Source organism: Epinephelus fuscoguttatus, linkage group LG14, assembly GCF_011397635.1.
Source record: "Epinephelus fuscoguttatus linkage group LG14, E.fuscoguttatus.final_Chr_v1".
Lineage (NCBI taxonomy): Eukaryota > Metazoa > Chordata > Actinopteri > Perciformes > Serranidae > Epinephelus > Epinephelus fuscoguttatus.
The window spans coordinates 12920264-12943064 of NC_064765.1; the positions used below are offsets into that span (position 1 = coordinate 12920264).

A 22801-nucleotide genomic window follows, 5' to 3' on the forward strand; every position below is an offset into this window, starting at 1 on the left:
TCACAATATTAATTACATAGAAGTTAAATGATGCTATCAAGACCTTTTTGCTTGTAGCACATTTTTGTATTGTATTTATTCATCAAATAAAAAAAGGTCATGAAGCAATCCTGACGAGTCACCACCACATATTGATAAAACTGATTCAAAAACAACAAAATCTATATCAAAATGTCCTAAACAGAAAGTTAATCTTTTGTTTAAATCAATAAAAAAATAATTATTATAGTCTACATAGACATGCAGGACATATTATGGTCATTAAATTCAACAAGGCCCTTTGGCTGACCACTGGAGTGTGGCGTGCATGCAATCTTAGATTCCAGAAGAAGTATTTCTGACAGTGCAGTTATCTTCCTGCTACTCTAAGAATATCCGCAGGCCTGACCCACACAACTGCAGAGGGACATGGCATGCCGCATGTGGCTTGGATGTCTGCATGTGTAGACTCAGATGTCAAACAGCACATACACAAGCGCTGGTCATGGTATCTGTGCCTACATTACGCAACCTGACATGAGAGCAGAGAGAGGATGAGAACACAATGAGACGAGTTTGCAGGAGTTATCTCTCGACTCCATTCCATGGAACACTGCCTACTTCCTGCTTCCTGTCCTGTTGTCATGGCGATAGTTTGAACAGCCAGCGAGCAACTTGTGTATAAATATCAACAGAGGCAGCTACTATAAGGGCATCCGCCTCTCCCTTCATGTGCTAGCATCCCTCCTAAATGTTAATTAGTTGGAATCAACACATAGATGAAGAAATAAAAATGCTGAGTGGGAGAAGAAGAACTGTGGAGGTTCAGCGGAGTGTGACAGAGAGGGGAAAAATGAGGCATCATAAAAGCAAAGTGGGAGCTCATCAATCTCTTCAACATGCAACACAAGGGAAATTTAGTCTTTTACCCGACCCCACAGAGCCATTAAAAGCATATTGCTACATCTTTCATGCAGGGACCAACTCCATAACTTCTGAGACCAAATCCATTACTGCGGAGGTGATATTTCACTCAAATTTAGAGCTAAGCTTTTGGGATATAAGAATGTTCCAGAACAACTTTCTTTCCACTTTCTAATAAGGCACCCTTCATAAAGCTTTGTATCTAAAACTTTATTAATATAATTATATATTACGGCATATTACTGATGCTTTATCGAGTCATTTAGACGTCATTAACGGAACAAATTTTGGGTTGCCAGTTTGTGAAAAATCTCTTTGATGACTGTAAATTCAGTTTTCTCTGATCTGAGGTATAGTGACAAATTTGGGCCAAAGCAAGTATAATTTTCAAGACAGAAAGGTCAACTTGGGCTCAAATAGAGTGTGCCAGGGCTGACGTCAAAACCCAGAAGTTTAGCATCGCGCTGGTTCCCGGAAGAGAAAGTGAATGTGATTTTTGCATTGCGTTTTGGATTATGTCAGAAAATAAGCTCTGTGGCTAACACAAGTTTATGATACTTACAGGTTTTGTTCAGCGAGATAATCTTCACATATGAACACCTTTCATACTGCATTTGAAGCTTAAATGCAATCGCCATGTAAAAAGCTAACGTTAGGCTTTAACAGACTACATGACTACTCCACGGTCGCATGACTCTTGACGTCACCACCACTAAGCTTTCAACTGATTTCGGCTGCTTTATTTTAAAAACATTGTATAATGGGGAAATCGGACTGTTTAAGCTAAATAAGAAGCTGTAATGGCGGACTGCCAGCACTCTCGCCTGTTCGGGCATCTTGTTAGCAACCGCCTTTTTTATGACACGTAAAAGCTTCAAAATTCACAAGAAGGGTATTTACTGACTTGTTTTATGTCGTAGAACAAAACCTGAAACTCACTTAAAATTTCGTTAACCACAGACCTTATTTGAGGCATTTTACCAAAATCCCATTCAAAAAACGTACTGACTTTTAGACAAGAGAACCGGAAGTGCTAAAAGCGGAATTCTGGGTTTACTGGCACACTATTGAAGATTATCAACTTGGGAAGTTTTCTATGTACAAGTAAAGTGATGAAAAAGTTTTTTTTGTTGTTTTTTTTTGTCAAACAGACAGTAATTGTTTTGCTTTTTTTGGGGATATTTTGAAATAAAATGGCAGCAAGCCCCCAGGATCTTATTTTGCTTCTTTCCACTTGTTGTCAGGATACTCCTTGCCAGATTTCATGCTTGTATGACTACTTATGCCATCGTGGTCCTCAAATATTTGCATTTACATCATTTCACTAGTAACGTGTCCCAAAAAGGGGTTCTGGGCCCACTGTCACCAAACGGCCCCGAGTTGGGGGTGCTCGTTATCAGCTTGTGATGGCCCAAGGTTTAGGCTAATGGGTAATAATAATAATAATAAAAAAAGGTAGCAGAAAACATCATGAGGGTTGGACCTGACTCCCAGCCTATTAGTTCTTCACTTCGGCCAATAGACTGCTCTAATGGACTGTTTGACAGATGCTCATGGCAGCCAGCAGCTGATTAGCCAAGCTTAGCACAAGACTGAAAAAAACGTTTAGGAATACTATCCAACAGTAGGCACCTCTAAAGCTCCCTAATCAACACATCATGTAAAAACTGGAGAATGGATTTCACAATTCCCTGTTTTATAGAGAGAACTGTCAAGTTTTACATGACTGTTTCCTGACCTGGAGCTGTTTCCAGGCAACCAACTGACACTTCAAGAAGTTACTGCTTCCAACCAAAAAATAGTCCAGTATATAATCCTCTGTAAAATGGAATTTTGTCTTTTTCACACTTTGGTTTTACACGCTTTAACAAATTGGACAGAGCCAGGCTAGCTTCTTCCATTTGTTTCAAGTCTTTGTGCTAAGCTAAGCTAACAAGCTGCTGGCTTTTTCCAAAGTCAACTTTAGGGGGTAACATCGCTTCCAACACTGTTGCTCGGAAAATTGGCAAATTAAGATTGTTTCCATAGTAACATCAACCCACCCACATCCCGATGAGCTGCTGGGTGACTGGCTTTACAACTGACAAGCTAACTAGGCCCAGGCTTGGACAGTTAAAAGTACTTTACTCATATCTAAGCATTTTTTAAGCTAGCATGAAGGCAGTGGTATCACGTAACACAACTTAAGACATGATTCAAGACCAATTAGGACGACTTTTCTCTCATATCTTGCTTCAAGGCCTTTTCATACACCGCAAGAACAGAGAAATTTGTTCTCTCTCACAGGTCAATCTTTTCTTGCAGCCCTGGTTTGGGAGTTCTTGCTCCTTGTTCTTGACACATCTTCTGGGCATAACTTTTTTCTTGTGTGGTGTCCGAGAACTATTGTGTGATTGGTCAGAAATTTGAAGTGGACGTGCTTAATGCGGAAAAGCGCGTGTGACACATGCAGCAGTCCAAGGGGCCTATGAGGACTTCCCAGGAGTTCTGCACTTGAGCTTCTCATGATGTATGAAATGTCCTGGCCAGAACGAACTTTGTTCTTGTTCTTGCCACCTCAAGACAAGGAACAAATTTCTCTGTTCTTGCGGAATATGTACAGTACAGGGCTTTAGATCAACAGGAAGGGCTTCAAAATAACCAAAACACCACGCTGGCCTCAATATTCTTCAATTAAAATGTAAGGTCGTGAAAGAAGAAAGGATGAAAACCTAAAGCTTGCTCAAGAGTTTGCAGTGTACAGACTACAGAATACAAACGACCTTTCCCCTCAAACAAAGATGGAGGCAATATTTTGACATCCCGCTGACAATGATAATAGCTTCACACATGAGAGTGGTATCAATGTTCTCATCGAACTCTTCCCTAGAAAATTATTAGCATATTTCCCAAAATGTCCAATTATTCTTTTATATCTTACTATATAATGACGAAACCTCTGTCTGTCTGTGTGTCTGTTCCACGTTGTTTTCCCTCACTGACTTGGTCAATCCATGTGAAATTTGGCACAGTGGTAGAGGGTCATGGGAGGATGGGAATGAAACGATATTGCATCAATTAGCCAAAGGGGGGTGCTATAGCAGCCAATTGAAATTGCAAACTTTGAATGGGACATATCTCATGCCCTGTATGTCGTAGAGACATGAAACTTTGCACAGAGATGCCTCTCCTCATGAGGAGCAAATTTGCCTCAAGAACCCATAACTTCCGGTTATATAGATTTTCCGCCATTTTGAATTTTTTGAAAAACACTTCAAATCGATCTCTTCCTAGGAAGTTTGACCGATCTGTATGAAACTGGGTGAACATAATCTAGGGACCAATATCTAAAGTTCCCTCTTGGCAAAAGTTGGAAAACTTACTAAAACTGAGCTTCTATAAGGCAATGACTTTAACTATCTGCCTTTCAACGTGCTACCTCAGCTACTAATGTACAGTTTTAGCCCACTAACTATCCCACTATTGGCAATGGTACAGCAATTTCCTATGACCTGTATCCCAAACACACACCATGTGAAACTGTACGTGGGCAACTGTGCACTCAATGGGTATGGACTCATTAAGAACTATTTTTTGAAAGCCTTCAATATTACTTGCTGTTGGCTTATTAGAAAGCGAGAAACCTGTGACCATTATTAGTAATGACATGATATATATTTTTAAGCTATAACTGCAGACTAATTGGTTTATGAGAAAGACCATTAATGATTCACCAACCATGGACCCAAACATTCTAAATATCTATAAAAGTTAGTGACTTATTAACATTAATAAAGTAATAAAAAAGGAGGGTGCTTATTGGGAAGTGGTACCAAAAGTTTTATCATTTCAATACGATCAATACTGTATTCAACACACATCATACACCATTCTCTTACGCCCACTGACAGCCCATTCATATCTCTCTGAGATAGCCGGAGGACATAGCGAGCAAAGCAAGGTAACTGTTTTTGTTCAATGTGTTCCTCACATGAGACCAAGATGGATTTCACATCCCCTAATTTTGTTCACCTGCCCTCCTGAGATTTATCATAACAAAACATGTACCTCTGAGGGATACAAAAGACGATGAGATGTGCTCTAGTTTATGTTTTTGTTTTGAGTCTTGTTCGTAGCCTTGTTTTTGTAGCAGTGCAAGGACCCGAGAGGGACACATGGGAACGAAGACGAGGTCACCCTGGCTGTTATCTGCTGGCAGAATTTCTTTTTCTCACATCCCTTATCAGTTGTTTAGCTGCTGTTGTCCAAAATTAAGTTTAGTCAGGAAGTTGTGTGTGTGTCTCGCAGCCAAAAGTCTGATTCACTGCCAAACTTGTGTGATCCGTGTGGGAAGGCACAGCCATTGGTCCACATGTAAAATGATCATGCAGTCTTGTCTTTTCTGGAGCCATTTTCATTATCACTGCTTTTGTAGTCTGACACAAAAGCGGGCAGCATGATGGTGAAGCATCAGTAATTTGATCTTGTTTTAAAGATGGGAATTTGTTATGCTGGAGCTACTGCTGGGAGCTGAGTTGTGCTCGCTGCATGAGACCAAAACTAAATCCTAAATGCTTTGAACAAGGAAACCGCTGCATTGTGCTCACCCAGAGCTGGGTGGAGAAAGTTTTTATTTCCAGCGAGCTTAAGAAAATGACTTTCCTCTGCTGCTTTTAAGACATCCTGGTGATAAAGAGGTCTAAGGTGGCCAGCACATAGCGATTATTTTCTTATTTAAGGGAATTCAGACATCAGGCCAACATTCCACTCTCACTCTCTGTATCTTTGTATACCACCTCCTTTTTCTCTTCCTGTTAAAGCTACAGTTGTGAACATTTATGAAAATGACTGTCACTATGTTATATTCTGAAAGAAGTACCTGAGAAAGACGGTCTAAGAAATGTCATGTCCCTCCTTCTCTTTTGCTTCTGATGGCATTTGCTAGAATTTACCGCAGCACACCAAAAACAACCAATCAGAGTCGAGGAGTCTCTAACACAGCTGTCAATCATGTCAATCACTGCTTGTATATGGTCAAACTGTCCATCTCGGCAGCACTGATCAAATATAAGTCTGTTACCGACCTAAGTAGGTATGTCCAGTGCAGCTAATGGCACAGCAGTGCAACACAACTGACTATTTTGTATCAGTTTGAGGGAGCATGACATCTGTCACACTGATCATTGATCACATTTGGATAGATTTTGGATGGTCGAGATTTTGAAAAATGAACTCTGCATAACACTTTGACTTGTGCAAGTTCTAACCTGGGACAAGGTGCGCTTGAGTGTATTCTCTGCACAGCTTATCCCTGACCCTCTGATCTGTAAAAACTACACCCAGTTCTTGCTCCCAGTGCATTTCTAGTTTTGGCAACAGAATGATTAACAAAGGTCTTGAGTTGCTCATAAAGCTTATGTGTTCTACCTAAAGAATTGGTTTGGTTAGAGCTGGGCGATATGTCCTGAAAGCTAAATCACAATATTTTTCAGCTGTATCTCAATCAATCAGGATAAATATCTTGGTCTTTTTAAATCTCATCAAAGTGTTTCATTAATGCTAGGACTGGCAGACAAAACAATATTTCTGACCAAATACGCTCTCTGGTGCAACAATGTTGTAGGGGTGACTGTCTATTTTCTCAGAAAATATTAACACATTGAGATTTTTAATTGATAATCATCAATGATGTGGATATATCCACTAAGTAGGTTAAGGCCAGATTTAAAACTAGGGATGTCCTGATCCAGGTATCGGCTCCAATCACGTTATTTTTACAAAATTGTAAATAAAAAATCGGAGGAATCAAAACATCTATGTTCTTCATTGTTGCCTCCGCTTTCCAATGTATAAAGATATGGGCCTATTTTGTTTGCTGAAGACAAGAAGAAGATATTGAATTTGTTTACATTTTGTGCTGCCGAACCACCGATAAGCTTTTTGGATACTATTTCAGTAAAAAAAAAACCTTGGGACAACTTGGATGCATTCTTTTTTTTTTCTTTCTTAATGCTTTGCAAAGTATTGGATTGGACTCGGTATCGGATTTGGTTTCAAAATAAAGGACTCAGTATCGGATTTGTTTTCAAAATAAAGGACTCGGTATCGGATTGGATGCAAAAAAAAAGTGATCAGGACATGCCTAGTTTAAACAAATAGAAAAGTCTGGTAAGTTGATGAATTCACATCACTTTACTGTTACGCAGCCTTTAAAATGAGGGGAAAAAACACTATTTATGCTATATCCAATACAGCGATATCCAAAATCTAAGACGATATATAGTCTCATATCTCAATAACGATATAATATCTTCATAATGCCCAGCCCTAGATCTGGTCTTTCAGGGTAGCCTGGGAAATCACTGATTCAAATGGAATCAGACACGACAGGCTGGCACAAGGTGAAGACAACACAAACAAGTTTTGGCATTTTATCACACATTTGTGGAATGAACTGAACATCACTGTAACAGTTTGAGCAGAATTTTCCTTTTCCGTTTTATAGGCGTGACACAATGACCAACAATTAGTCAGCGAGAATGACCCAGTGACCCCATCGTCAAAGCTTATTTTAAGTTCTACTGTCGCAACTGCTCTTCGTCACCACCTCTGAGCCAGACTTCTTTATCAGTGATCCCTTATTACATCCATAGTTATGTGTCGATAACATTTGTCACAGCTTCTCCTTTTATCCAAAAAGTATCATAAACTGAACTCTGCGCAACTGACTATTTTAAGTGGCAGCTGATACTCCTACTCCCCCCCCCTCTACATTGCTCGCAATTCGTGTTTAAGATGTGTCAAGTTATTGGAGAGAACACTGGAGGCGGGCTGAGCATCTACAGTATGTCAATATCAGCGGAGGTGCTGTCACTGATTACCCATTGAGTGTTCGGAAAAATAGATAACTTGTGAGATGCCTCATCTATTCCTGGATGTGCGATAACAAGCCTGACATTTACAAAGCACCGTGACAAAAACAGTGTAAGATTTATATCATTGTAAAGATAGCATACATGCGTGTAAACAACGTCTTTGTGAAAGAGACTTCCACTCACGCTCTCTCACACACACTCACACACACTCACACACATACGCGCAGTAAGGATAACATAAATCTAGCTTGGCATTCACAGATCGTGTGGTGCCAAGCTCCTCATGGCGCAGATGGTACAAAGAGAGAGAGAAAGAGAAGATGGAGGGAGGAACGGAGAGGGAAGCAACGAGAGAGGTCTGTGACACCTCTCTTTCTCTGCCCACACTAAAGCTGCCTATTATCTAATCCTTCACACCATGGATAGGGGGATAGGGACGGTCAGGGAGGCAGAGAAAGCAAGACATACAGTAGATGCCAGAAACAGAGAGGGCGCAATCGTCATCATCGCCACAGTGGCGTCCTGCCGGGCGGTAACACAAGGCAGCATTGTACTGAAGGAGTGATGGAACTGCTCTCTCTCCGTCTCTCCCTCTCTGTCAGCCAAGCCTGACTCAGGCCAACCCGGGCAGCCAAGTCAGAGCCTGGAAAACTATAACTTGTGTTCTGACCACTGAATTGACTCTGACTCACCATGATTACAGCAGCAGGACAGAAAGTCTGCAAGCGATGTGGGTTCTTTACCGAAAAGTTTACCCAAATTACCATCTTCAGTGGCATCAAGCCATGAGGACAGGTTTGGTTTGATTTGCCCAGATACCAATCACTTTGATTTCTGCCGCCATGCCAGTGAAGTGGAGCTGAATGGAATGTTGCCTATGATGCCAACAACCATAAAAAACTACCTTAGAAACATTCAGCAGCTAAATGTTTTCCCATAAACAACATACCGTTAATCCATAGACCAGGCTGTGAGGAGGTTTCACTGGAACTACTTTGCAACAAAAGATAGTCCCTATTAAAACTGTTAATGGCAGGGTGTTCTGTGGATCATCCAGCGTAATGAGAACGTCTAACCCTAACCCTAACCCTTTTAATCACGTTAGTACGGCTGAGTAATATATTGACATATCAATACTGTGAAATTCTGGATATCGTAATATCGTAAGTGTTGCCGTTTCCTGGTTTTGAAGGCAGCAGTAAAGTAAAATAGTGTCATTTTCTGAACCTACCAGACTGTTCTAGCTCTTCCACAGACCAAATTATTGTGACGTCCCACTAAAAACAACAATTGTTTTCAGCCGTAACTGTACATTCAAAAATACATAGTTAAATACGACGGTCCGACCTATCCGACATTTCTGCTGTGTGGCTTTGCTAGCGTCTTTGATGAACCAAACCGGCCGGCACAGAAGCTAATAAGCACTGTGGATGGGGGCCAGAGCAAAACGTATTTTAGCCACATACAAACACCCACTTAAAGAAAATCAATATCAGTTTCAGTGTAGGCTATATTTGGAATACTCTCTCTGATTTACCTTACAACCACGGTGTCAAACTCAGTTTAGGTCATAGGCCACATAGAGCCCAATTTAATCTCTGATGGGCCGGACCAGTGACACCATCACACAATAACCTTCAACTACCTTCACCTCCAATATTTCCCTTTTTGTGTAAAGAGTTACAAGTACATTCTGCACATGTTCATCTTTTTACAAAACAGATGAATTGCCAGAGATGTCTCAAGAAGAAGAAGTGCAATTTCAACAATATGTCAGTGTTTCCACATCCAGTCGGTCGACTTCTCACTGTCACTTCATGTGCATTTATTCATACATTTCCTGACACAGAGTCTTTTGAACTGAAGCTGCTGATTGTCATTATTTTGCACAATGTTAAGTATCTTTAAACATGGTCACAGTGAGTATTCATTGTTACATCAGTGAACTGTATTGTGGTCAGGGTGGAAAAGCCTCCGAAGCAGAGTTTCACATAAAGTACACATTGTCTACCTTGCTCCTGAAACCTGGCACTTCTTGGTCTAGTCATCTAGTGGGCCGGATTGGACCCTTTGGAGGGCCAGTTCTGGCTCACAGGCCTTATTTTTGACACCCCTGCCTTTCACACTAACCAATTGAGGTAGCAATAGACCAGTGACTAATAACTAATAATGTCCTGTGAAATAAAATGACCGTTCAATGTCAATGGAGTTTGGTGCCTTGGAGATAACGGCTTTGGTTCCCTGTCAGAAAGGGCTGACAGCAGGGTAAAGATGTTATAATATTCTAAATATAGTGTACACCTAAACAGATATTGACTTTTTTAGGTGGGATATTTTTCAAAATCACTAAAAACTAACCAACTGAGGCAGTGTTTGCCGAGCGCCATTTCATCTGAATAGCTGCGTGACATGAGGGTTTTCTACCTGGAAGTAACTGTACACAAAAATTGTGATTCAGTCTATAATTATATCCACATTCCTGATTATTACGTATCAAAAATTTCATTGCGTGAATATTTCTTGAAAGCACCAATTGTCAAACTTGTCAACAACTGTTTCGGAATAATATCGTTGCAATAACGATATCGATGCATTTATATCACGATATTTGATTTTCTCCGTATTGCTCAGCCAAAGGGAGCATATCTATGTTTCCCAGGTTCTATGTTCCCCACTTAACCCTGCAAAAAAAGTTATATGTTCCCCGTTTACACAAAAAAGGGTCTATGTTCCCCGCTCAACCAAGTGGGAAACATAGAACCCTTTTTGTGTGAGAAGGGAACATAGAACCTTTTTGGGTGGTAAGCGGGGAACATAGAACCCGGGAAACATAGAACCCTGGAAACACAGGGATGACCCCCTCAGCCCTACATGTGAGCACCACAAACTAAATTCTGTTTGCCTCCATTGCATGGCAAGATACCATGAATGATATAGAGTGAAATATGATTTTTGGAATCGGGTTAACCGCACCCTTTAAAATTTGCTGGACCTTTAAAGTTTCCTAGACCTCAATGCCTGAGAATTATTACCACAGAACATGAATCAGGAGTGTATACGAGCCAAAAATAAGCTAATACGATACAAAAATAGAGAATTATATATACGGATGCAACAAGGTGCTAATGATGGTCCGAGTGCCAAATGGTAGAGTTATATTTTGCACCATGTAAATAAATCCCTTCTATTTTTGCATCTCATGGAAATCTTTTAGCTTCCAATATCCGTCCTATACGAACTGTCTTATGATGCAGAAACAATGTATGTTGTACAATCCTAAACATGATGTTTAAATTATCCACAAATGAACATTAGTCAGACTGTGGTTGGAAACTCAAAACAAGGTTTGTGGGTTTTTAACAGGGGTTCACTATATGGCAGGAACGTACTGTACTGTGTGAACTATAGTCCACATCTGGAATAAATTTCTATCTGTCTGCCAAGATAAAAATATTTCAAGTCCATCCAATCCTTCCGGAGAACACGAAGGATATTGCAAAGGTTTAACTCATGTTATATAACTTTAACGAAAGAACAGAAGGTGGTAGTAGACTAAAATTCTCCCACTGTCTGGATTAATGATTGATACAGATCAGGACCTGAGCAAGATAGCACCACACAGCACGGGTCAATGCAGTCAAACACACATGCACATACTGTAAAGCTCCAGGCAGGAATAACAGCAACAAAGATTACTGCATGTGTGTGCTGGCGCAACAACAGAGTCAAGCATGGAGGTCATGCTCCTGCTACTGCCTGTGCATACGGAGACTACTGAATGCCAGAGGTCAGTATCATGTATATCAGTTGCAGAGACAACAGAGGAGGAGAGACAGAGACGAGTAGAGGGCGAGCAAAATATCTCCAGTCTTCCCATGACATTCCAGCTGCAGCAACTAACTTCCACAGCAGGGTGTGAGGAAGGAGGGGGGGGGCACACACAAACACACCTGTGCAGCTTTGAACAACAGGTAACACACCACTTGTTGCAGACAGCCACAGCTATGCACCTTGTCATGTTGGATAAATATTTGCCATGCAGTAAAACATCAAACATACTGAAACAGCAAAAAGGCAAACATACTGTACATTCCTCTACATGATCCCACTTACACCCCAAACCCAAGGAGTGTCACAGAGACACAGATCTCCCCCAGCCCATGGACACAAATAGAACTGAGCAGACACAGAGACACAGAGGGAGACATTACCAACCTGCTCTTTCTGTGGACGTGCAGCCCACATGCTGGCTTATTCTGATCAATCCACTTGGCTTCACTGAATAGACCGGCAGTACTGAGACACACACTCACACGCACACACACACACACAGTCTCCAGCTGAGCAGACAAAGAAGTGTACAGCAGCAGCAGACAGTTAGTCCTGCTCTCCTTCTGCTCTGGAACTCAGTTAGAGTGGCTGAGAAAAAACTATCAGGGAACTCACTCCAACTCCTCAGGAAGGGAGGGGACTGTGAAACTACAGGCCAATCACAGTGAGGAGATCCTCCCACAGGGTCTTCTCATTGGATAGAAAAAGTTGTGGACTTTTGGTGATGTAGGAGGAGTCCTCAGGGGTGAAAACACACACACCGGTCCTGCCTATTATCTCATCATTTCACACTTTCTGCTGTTCTCCTTGCTTTTCCTTCTCTTCTCTGTCCGAAACTGTCAGTGTGTATTGCATGTTTCTCTGGCTGTCAGTGTGTGTCTGTGCACGTATGAGCTGCCTGTGCCTGTGCATGTACTTGTGCTGAGTCCTGCATAGTTGAAAAGATAATAAAGACTCATACATAAGTGGTAAAAACAAAAGAATTGTGCTTGTGGGCTTAGGAAACGCAACATAGAAAAATAAAAACAGCAAGAACTTGATCATTATTGTGTCACCAAAACCTCAGCGCACACATATAGTTATAGTTAATTTTTTTGCACAATTAAAACACAAAAAAAGGCAAGAAAAAAGAATAATGAATAATGAAATATAGTGTAGGGAGTTAGGCTAAAGTGCAGAGAGATACAGAACAATACGTAAAATAATACAAGTGATAACAAACTATGAATAGCAAAATATGTTTGATTGCAACAACAAAAAACTGCAAATAATAGCATCCATTTAAGAGCTGAAAATGTGACAATAGGATGTGTAGGTTGATGTTAGTGTACGTGTGTGTATGTTTGCATGAGGGGGACAATAGTTTATACTATACTGACCCTTTAGCAATAGTAAAAATGCATCACAAGGGGTAAAACAAATTAAAACATGGACATACTATGTGTTCCCATTGAAAGAGCTCTTGTCTAATTAAATGTCCCCTTATACCACACTTGTAGTACAAGACCATTCATTAGTCTGGCAGCCAAACACTCACACGCATCCAGATCTCTCCCTCCATCTTGTGGACGAAAGCATGTACTGCGCCCTTCACGGCCGAAACACAACACTTGTGCACATGGTGGATGCCAAATGTGTGTGTATCCGTATGACAGGGACTTTACCCTGTGCTCTACTACCACACCCTGGAAGCATAGTTCAGACAAGAGGACAGCCCCAATACTTCACAAGCCGTGGCAGAAACACTCCAGAACCACATGTACATTAACTATAGAGAAATAGGACTGAAATGTAAAGTGGTACAGCAATAAAACCATAAACAGTGAGGGGAAACTATGGGAGACACTCAGCTCACAGCCATAAAGCACCAACCAGAGAAATCTCTCCTGATACCAAAATACAGTCGTGACATTTCAGTGTGAAATACCCACTGTTGCTGTAATTACCTCCTGTTGTCCCAGAAACCAATTTTGCCATTTTGTCTGTGTAAATAACAGTTATTTTCATCTTGTTGTTTGCCTCTTATCATCATTACTGCAGCTGGTACGAGCACAGGCTCACTGAAATGTACTTAGATTACACAACACGGATGTCAGAAGTTCGTACGGTTTTCCTGAAGATCAGAGAAGGCCAAATACACACTCGCATATACAGTACAGTCCGAACACACACACACATCGGATGACAGCAGCCAGATACATACCAGATGTGATGAAAAGGTCTCACAGAGGCTGTGAAAGGTACAACTGTCCCGACAAGTGTCCAGCTCGTGTTCGCTCGAGTATCAGGATCCCTGTCATTTGCTTCCTCTATTTATTTCTCTCTCTCTCTCTCTCCCTCACACACACACACACACACACACAGGATCCAGCGGTCATAAACATAAATGGTATCAGCGGGTAAACACAGTGCAAAGGGCAGAGAGATAACAATATTTGCAGAATGAGGATCACATCAGTGCAGTAAAAATAGAAATATATTGCCGCTCTAATTGAGAGGAGATTCACGCCTGTGTTGATATTGCTCATTTGCTTCACCTGTGAGGCATCCAGTCTGCTGTCAGTTAGCCCATTAAGCTAAGCTAGCAAGCTAGGATGTTTGATTTCAGTCAGTGACAATAAATGAAGTTAATTTGTTAACTTCGGTTCAGGGCCACACCTCAACCACACCTCTAATTACCTGCCAAGCCTACTTATACCTGATCAACCCATCCTGCTCTGTTTGTCTCAGAATTCTCGACCCATCCTCCCTTTCCCTTCCCTTCATCCATCATCCTCCCTACCTCATACCTATCAACATTCCTTCAACCTTTCTTCCCTTTCCCCTTCATTTCTTCCTATTCAATCTGGTGCATACCTCTCCCACGTCTCATTCTAGGTACCATCTGGGGGCCTGTGATCAACTCAGGTGGAAAAATGCCTGAGACGGAACCCCCACACTGAAGGCGCTTCTCAATACCAAAGATGCCAAGTTTGGGCTTGCGCACTCGGGAGTTTGGACTTGGCAAGTTCGACCCGGGAGTACAAACTCCCAAGGACAGCTGCCATTTCCGCTGGTCTGTCACCTCCCGATGCATCCCCGATGGAACGGGCAGAGCAAGTCCACATCCGGGCATTTGGACCATACTTAGCTGGATGTAGACTTTGAATTGGATCAGTACTTGGGCTGCAACTGATGACGTTTCACAAGTCCGCAAGAACACAAGTACAGGCAAGAACGCAGATTGAGAAACGCCGTGAGTCTCCCTCTGTCTGATCTCCAGTACATCCTCCCAGAACAACCTATCAACCCTATCCTCTGCATCCTCTTCTCTCACACCAACTGACTTCACATCCTCTTTCACAACATCCATAAATCTCTTCTTTGGTCTTCCTCTAGGCCTCTTGCCTGGCAGTTCCATCCTCAGCATCCCTCTACCGATATATTCATTATCCCTCCTCTGAGCATGTCCAAACCGTCTCAGTCTGACCTCTCCAAAACATCTAACATGAGCTGTCCCTGTGATGTACTCATTCCTATCCATCCTCGTCACTCCCAAAGAGAACCTCACCATCTTCTTCTCTGCTACCTCCAGCTCTACCTCCTGAGTTTTAGGCGTGGTCCTTTCTAGTGAATGAATTATTCCTGCAAAGCTGCACTTCAAATCCAAAACACAGTATTTGGTCAAAATCTTTGACTTGAATCTGATCTTTTCACATCTGACGTCATGATGTAGAAACATTATGCCACAGAAATGTGTAGTTTGGGGGAAATTAATTCAAGCATGTTCAAAACAAATTACAGTAGCTGCACTCCAGTTAATCAGAAACATTTGTTCTGCTTGAAGGTAAGAAGTTGAAGAAGGAGAAAAAGGGAAATTCAATTTTTTCACTCTGGTGTCATACACACACAGGCCTGAAATACACACACATGCACAAATAGGACCTATACATGCATTAAATGGAGAGATGTCAGAGCGAGGGGGCTGCCCATGGACGGGCGGCGTGATCAGTTAGGGGGTCTGCACCTTGCTCAAGGGCACTTTGGCAATGTCCAGGAGGCAAACTGGTTCCTCTGCAGCTGCCAGTCCATTCTCCATATTTGGTCCAGATTGAGGCTTGAGCCAGCGACCGTCTTCTGCATTCTTGGGTTTCTGCTGCCTGAGGTATTCACTTAGCAGCTCATCGTTGGGGGCCATCTTCCTGATGTATTCCTGGATCTTGGTTGTTGCGTCATGGACAGCGGCTCTGATGCTTACCAGTCATTGGCCCCCTTCGCTACACTTAGTGTACAGTCTCAGGGTGCTGGATTTGGGGTGAAACCCTGCATGCATTGTGAGAAGCTGTCTTGTCTTGATATCAGTGGCGTCTATCTCCCCCTTTGGTCAGCTTATTATACCAGCGGGGTATCTGATGACCTTGTTCTTTCTGTTCCACCGACTTTTCAGGACCTGCTTTTTACTCTGTGGGTATTTGGCTGGGGGTCATCCCTATGTTTCCAGGGTTCTATGTTTCCTGGGTTCTATGTTCCCCACTTAACGCTGCAAAAAAAGCTTCTATGTTCCCCACTCACACAAAAAGGGTTCTATGTTTCCTGCTTGGCTGAGCGGGAAACATAGAACCCGGGAAACATAGAACCCTTTTTGTGTGAGTGGGGAACATAGAAGCTTTTTTTGCAGGGTTAAGTGGGGAACATAGAACCCGGGAAACATAGAACCCATTTGTATAGGCTATGCATTTACTTTATTCCTATTTATAATCTGTTTACATTCAGTTTATCCATTTGCAATATGGTCTGAGATCAATTAAAAAAAGAAAGTCAATTTATTCAGAACATTCGCGCACATTAAGAAGGGTGCTCCAAGTGCAAAAAATAATAAAAAGTGAATAAAAATAAAAATTAAAAAAATGAAAAAAAAAATGAAAAATGAAAAATTAAAATTAAAAATTGAAATTAAATTAAATATAAGATACAATAAAAATAACATTCTGCATTTTACATTGCTCAAACATTATGTGCAGTAGTTTATGAAAATTTATTCTTAACAGTTTTTTAAGAATTTATATGTTACACGGTTTGGCTGAGAACCTTCAAACCCTTTTTCTCAACTTACTGTTTCCATAGTTACTGCTTGCTGCCTTCAGCAGAATAGCCAGTCATCTTGCCAGTTATTAGGAGGTGATACACTCTATATCTATGTGGTCATTAAGTAAGTTACTCAAGTCATTCTGCTTTCATGTCATCATATAGTATACAGTAGTTTTGTTCTGGCTGAATTATGAATATTCTCCATGTGCTATAAATTGCAATTTATGTGTCTCAACCTGCTTTAAATGCTCTTTGCATATAAAACTCTGCAGCAGGTGACACATTTGCAAACACTTTGGAAACAGGGATGGTCACGGCCCCTTTTCTCATTCTGCAAAAGGCCATTTGGAGCCTTGAGTTAAATCCGGACATCACGATAATGTAATTTAAGTCTTTGAGGCAGTGGAGTTAAATGATTTTATCTGGGCAGAGGTCAGCTCTGAGATATTAAGCATCACATATATGACTCCACAGGGCAAAAATTGTACTTTCTAAACCTTAATCACAATAAGCAGATCATTTTAAGAAGCAAGGGCCAGATAGGATCTTACAATTTGATGCTGATGACTAAATTGATCCTGATCCTGCACGGAGGCTCAAAGGTCTCCCTTCTCTCCCGTTTGCTCCCTGCAAGACTTGATGGTAAACAGATTTTGTGAAACTGGTGAGCATCAACCCCCTGTTATCACTGCGCTAAAGCACCTGTAGGTGGCGTTGCAGCACTCGACTCTCTGTAGACCCCCACACCACCCTCCCTTGAGCAACACCGCTTCACCTGTCCTATATGATGTTTTGCTCACTGGGAGTCAGGATCCACACACTGGATACGCACCACAACTAGAGGAGCAGATCTGGAGAGCCAGGCTGAATTTCTTCGTCTTTCTCAACTACTTTTATTCCACTTAAATCCTTCAAAGTCTTATTTGCATGATCATGTTGACAATGCGACGTTCCTTCGTGGTGCTTGTGACTTTTACAAAACTGTCTCCGTTCCGTCACACAGTGTTTGTTTTCACTGTGGTGGTTGTTTATCCGTTCGTCTTTGGCCGAGTTTGAGCTCCGGTGTCCTTTCCAGGACAGATGTTCACCGCTGCCGCCGCATCATTGCGACCCTGCCTCTGACTCACCATCACATGCTGCTGCTGCTGCCCGGTGCGTCTGCCGATCCGCGCCGCTGGTGATGGGAACTCTTTGGGACTGTCTGGCGCATGAAGGATCCTCACGGTTCAGTTTTCCCAAAGCACTCAGCTGCTGGGGGCTCTCACTGACTGAAAGGACGCGGGAGATAACTTGTATTTAAGTCAGATTTTTATTTTAAATGTTTTAGTTCAACAGATGTTTGTGTTTTATTTTTTTCTGCTGCATCTATTTTGATTAGAATCCGCATTGATTCCGTTTGGTGATGCGCAAAATATCCAGCATGTAGCTTATTTTGAACCCAACACGCCCACACCTCTTTTGAACAAGCACCAAATACCGCTGGACCACTTTCGAGTGCGTGTTTCAGATGAAGAGGATAATTTGGAGTTACCTAAAATAGCCAGGTGTTTGTGTCAGACTCTGCAGAGGACTGTCTGCTCGCTGGAGGACGTCAGAAGTTCCGCTCATAACTGCAACTTGTTTACCCTTTTCTGTAAACAAGCTTTACGCAAGGATTTTTTGGTTTTACGCACGGCTGCCAATCTGTGCCATCACCTCTGCACCTCAAACACTGATGATGGGAGGAAAGGGCAGCGTCAATGGGCGTGAGGAGTCCCAGACCCGGGGTGCCTTCAGCAGTAAGGGCCAGACACGGCCCCGTGAATAACCGCGCAACGACAGCATGCCCTCTTGGCCCAATCTCTCGCTGTGCCTCTCCCATAACTGCAGCTGGGAGGAGACCCACAACGCCACAAGGAACGCTGACCTTGGCCTGCCTCCTCTTAATTACTACTCAATCCCTCTCCTCACTGTCATCACCGTCGCCTGCACGCTGCTGTTTCTGATCGGGGTGACCGGGAACGTCATGACCATCTTGGTAGTCAGTAAGTACCGGGACATGCGCACTACCACTAACCTGTACCTGTGTAGCATGGCCGTGTCAGACCTGTTCATCTTCCTCTGTATGCCACTGGACCTTTACCGGATGTGGAGGTACAGGCCCTGGCGGTTTGGGGCCGCGCTCTGCAAGCTCTTTCAGTTCGTGTCAGAGTCATGCACCTACTCCACCATCCTGAGCATCACTGCGCTCTCAGTGGAGCGCTACCTGGCCATTTGTTTCCCGCTGCGTGCCAAGGCCCTGGTTACCAAAAGGCGGGTGCGCGCCCTCATTCTGCTACTCTGGACAGTGTCTCTGCTGAGCGCCGGGCCTGTGTTTGTCATGGTGGGAGTGGAGCGTGACAGTATGTGGCCAGATTACAGCTCGGGAATGAATGAGACTGGCTTCTCCCCGGAGGAAACGGACACCCGGGAGTGTAAGATGACGCATTACGCAGTGGAGTCGGGCCTGATGGGGGCCATGGTGTGGTTAAGCTCTGTGTTCTTCTTCATGCCGGTCTTCTGTCTCACAGTGCTCTACAGCCTCATAGGCCGCAGGCTGTGGCAGAGGCACAGAGAGACAAACATCAGCTCCCGTGTGGCTCACCGGGATAAAAGCAACAGGCAGACCATCAAGATGCTGGGTAAGTTTGGAGAGCGCGCAGATTACGCACACACACAGGGCCTCACCTCGTCCAGGCTGAACTTGTCATCATAGTGAACATTCATCTATATTAAGCAACGATTACACTAATGACTCCTCTCTCCACCCCTCCCTCTCCTTTTCCTCCTCCTCCTCCTCCCCACCTGCTCATCCTCCTCCCTCCGTCAGTGGTGGTGGTCCTGGCCTTCGTCCTATGCTGGTTGCCGTTCCATGTGGGTCGCTACCTGCAGTTCCGCTTTCTGGACGCACCGTCCCCGCTGCTGTCTGTGTTGTCCGAGTACTGCAGTTTGGTGTCCGTGGTTCTCTTCTATCTGAGCGCCGCCATCAACCCCATCCTCTACAACACCATGTCCTGGAAGTACAGGGGCGCAGCGGCGCGCCTCTTCGGCCTGACCGACAGTCAGCCTACAAGAGGCCGCACAGCCAGCACCATGAAGGGAGACGGCTCAAACGGCTGGACGGAATCCACAGTTAGCTTCTAAACGTATGACTGTCAAAAAAAGTGTGGATATGATTTGAAAAACTATCAGTCATAAGATGATAACACTCACCCAAAGCCATTATTTCTGTCAGGGCCTAGAAAAACTGTTCTGCACATGTGAGTGCAGCACTTGCCTTTATTCAACTGGGACAAAAAGAAACAGGATGAGAAAAGTGCAAACCACAAAAAGCTGTAAGCCTCTATCCACTTTGTCAACACGCATCAATAGAACTTCGATTTTTGTCAAACAGTTCATTTTCTTGTTGGATTATTTCAGCAAGTGCCATCCAGTATTCATACAACACACTCAGCAGCATTTCAAAAGCACCACTGGTGGAGTGGAAAACACACACACACACACACACACACACACACACACACACACACCAGCCTCAAGTGCTTGTATTGATCCAAATGTGAACAACATGGGGGCTCACACACCCGGAATACACGCACACATATAAATATAACAGACATTTACAATTGCCTTATATTGTATTCATACTCTGGATGACAAAGAAAGCACTGTAGAATTTGTGGCACTGGTCTGCACTCCTTCAGGGAGTGGCAGCGGTGCAGTGTGTGTGTGTGTGTGTGTGTGTGTGTGTGTGAGTGTGTGAGAGAGAGAGATATAAAGAGAGATTTGCATGTGTGTATTGTGTGCCAGGTGTTGTTCTTCAGGATGTGATTTCTGTTATTTGTTAGAGTGTGAAGATGTAAATGTACTTTGTCACTCTTATTACATTTTATTGCCCCCTACCTTGGAAATGGAAGTCCCTGCTGTGTCGACGCTGCCAAGACAGGCCAACGGGGTTTGGGTTCATGCCCTGAAACTAAGAGAATGAATATTCCTGTGATGCCATGTGCTGCACAGCAGTGGGGTTCAACAAGGTTGGAGTTTGCTTCATGTGGGCTACAAAACATATTGAATGCAAACATTCCCAAGATTATTATATCTTTATGTTTGTTTTTCGTAAGTATAGATTACTTTAATCTTGTTTAAGGGATGCTTTGCTGATTTTCAACCAGCTTTATGTCACAACAATGTGGGTAGTGTGTGCAAATGAACTGTGGTAAACTTACCAGCGCCCAGTTCTCCCCTGCTCATCTCTCAGCTCAAATCAACTGGATAACGCGTTTCGCTGGGGCTGTTGCTGCACTACAGATTGTACTTTCGCATTTTCGTATACCTGCAATCAGAGACACAAACGGCATAGAAACGGATCGAGACAGAAACCCTCCCTCGATTTTCTCAAACTCAGATCAAACAGTAAAATTAAGCACATCTGATCAAATGTAAACCATGTTTACACAAAAACGATCCACTGAAAACAGAATCGTTTCTCTTTTTCGTTTTGAAAAAAGTTCCGCATTTAGAGGACAACGTTTTGATAACAATCTCCATGCACATGGAGCCACAAAAATGACCAAAAACGCTGCAGTATACATGCCAGGCCAGTAGTTGGCGGTGTGACGCTCACGCGTCCTTCTACAGAGCGGCGATGTATAAACAAACAAAATGGCAACCGCACGAACGTTTGTCTGGACAGACAATGAGGTGGAGTACAGTAAATCTACACTATGATGGGGAAGCGCTGATAAATTCAATAGGGTGAGCAGCACAAGCAGAGCTCGGGAGTCTGCCACTGTCGACTTTCTCACGCATGCCTAGTGACTACAAATTGCACTCTGGAGCCCGTTTTCAAAACGTTGCATTTTCAGGCACCAAAAACCCTGCTGTCGTGTAAACAATCGGCCAAAACGCAACTTAAGTTTACTGTTTTCAGTTGAAATTATTGTTGTATAAACAGGACCCAAGATTCTGACACTGTTTTGCCTACTTCTTGCCTAAAATGTCTTCAGACACACATTAAAGTGCCCATTTTGACTTATATACAAAGAAGCAGGCACCATACTGCTTCCCGTTTTGTAAAGTAGAGGCTTAAAATACTGAGATCAAACAGTAAAACTAGGCAGTGCAGATAAAATAAGAACAAGACTGTGTCACTGTGTTGCCTATTTCTTGCCTAAAACATTTTCAGAAATATATTTTAGCTTACCGTTTAACTGTAATTTGAGATTGTTTGCAACCAGCCAGCCATTTTGTTTCCTGTGGAAAAACAGCCATGCTTGCATTACATCACCCACCAGCAGGGGCATTTATTGGTCCGGTGTGGTGCAATGCATTCTGGTAGTTGTAGGTTTTCTGTGTCTTGATCAAAGGCAGATACCACAGCCCATTTCCTCTGTTTGCTTTGGTCATGTAGCACCAATTCTGCTGCATATACCTTGATTTATGAAAAGATCATCTTTCCTGAAGGCTCTTGCTACTTAAAAGAAAATCATCTGTAGGGAAAAAACAACTGCTGCATATGAGGAGGGTTTGAGAAGGTGTCGTTGAGTTAAGAAGTAATGAGGTATCAGTTTGGTGCATAAGACAAAGAAAGCTGTTTGGTGTTACCGTAAAAATCAACAAGTCAGAGGCCATAAACGCCTCAGCTTTCTGAGTCTCGTGCACCATTGAAACTTTGTTGATTCGAGCCATCTTACATGTGCTGATGTCAGATACCTTGATATAACACACAGCACAGGGCCTTTTCTGTTTATTTCAGCTGCATGGGGGGAAATGTAGCAGATTTGTAATTTGTCTAATTTGACAAGATTCTTAATGCTTCTTTATGCATATTCAACTTCGGCACGTAATGCAAACCCCTTGGGAAGGTGAAGTGACTTTGAAAATTCAAGAGCAGTCAACCTGTTAGCTGCTCCTGTGGACTCATCTTTGATACAAACTGCTCCCAAAACTGTCCAGTGAGAACAGGCAGAGTGACTTCAGTGGTTAAATAAAACATGCACAATGTAAGTTATGTAATTTATGTCCTATTTTTTTCATTGATTTGCCAAAAGTTTGCCCAGTGGCAACTAATTTCATGGGTGAATATACATGCATAATCATTTGTAAAAATAAGTCGAAGCATTCTAAAG

General features: G+C 42.7%; 2 protein-coding genes across 4 annotated transcripts in view; one reads left to right on the forward strand and one right to left on the reverse strand.

The window, feature by feature from the left end:
* Positions 1 to 20640, reverse strand: part of pld1a (phospholipase D1a) — a 67095-nt gene extending 46455 nt beyond the window's left edge. Inside the window, exon 1 of one of the 3 annotated variants that reach the window (XM_049597189.1) lies at positions 20577 to 20640. The gene's annotated coding sequence lies outside the window, so the exon portion shown is untranslated. Of the gene's footprint in view, positions 1 to 11972; positions 12153 to 13791; positions 13866 to 20576 lie in introns of those variants that run through there. The other 2 variants (XM_049597190.1, XM_049597187.1) reach the window with 2 other exon arrangements.
* ghsra (growth hormone secretagogue receptor a) lies at positions 18381 to 20433 on the forward strand. The gene is made up of 2 exons (XM_049597201.1): positions 18381 to 19315; positions 19504 to 20433. The coding sequence occupies exons 1-2, from the start codon at positions 18478 to 18480 to the stop codon at positions 19815 to 19817; spliced, it is 1152 nt and encodes a 383-aa protein (XP_049453158.1). The 5' UTR covers positions 18381 to 18477; the 3' UTR covers positions 19818 to 20433.
* Positions 20641 to 22801: the final 2161 nt, after the last annotated feature.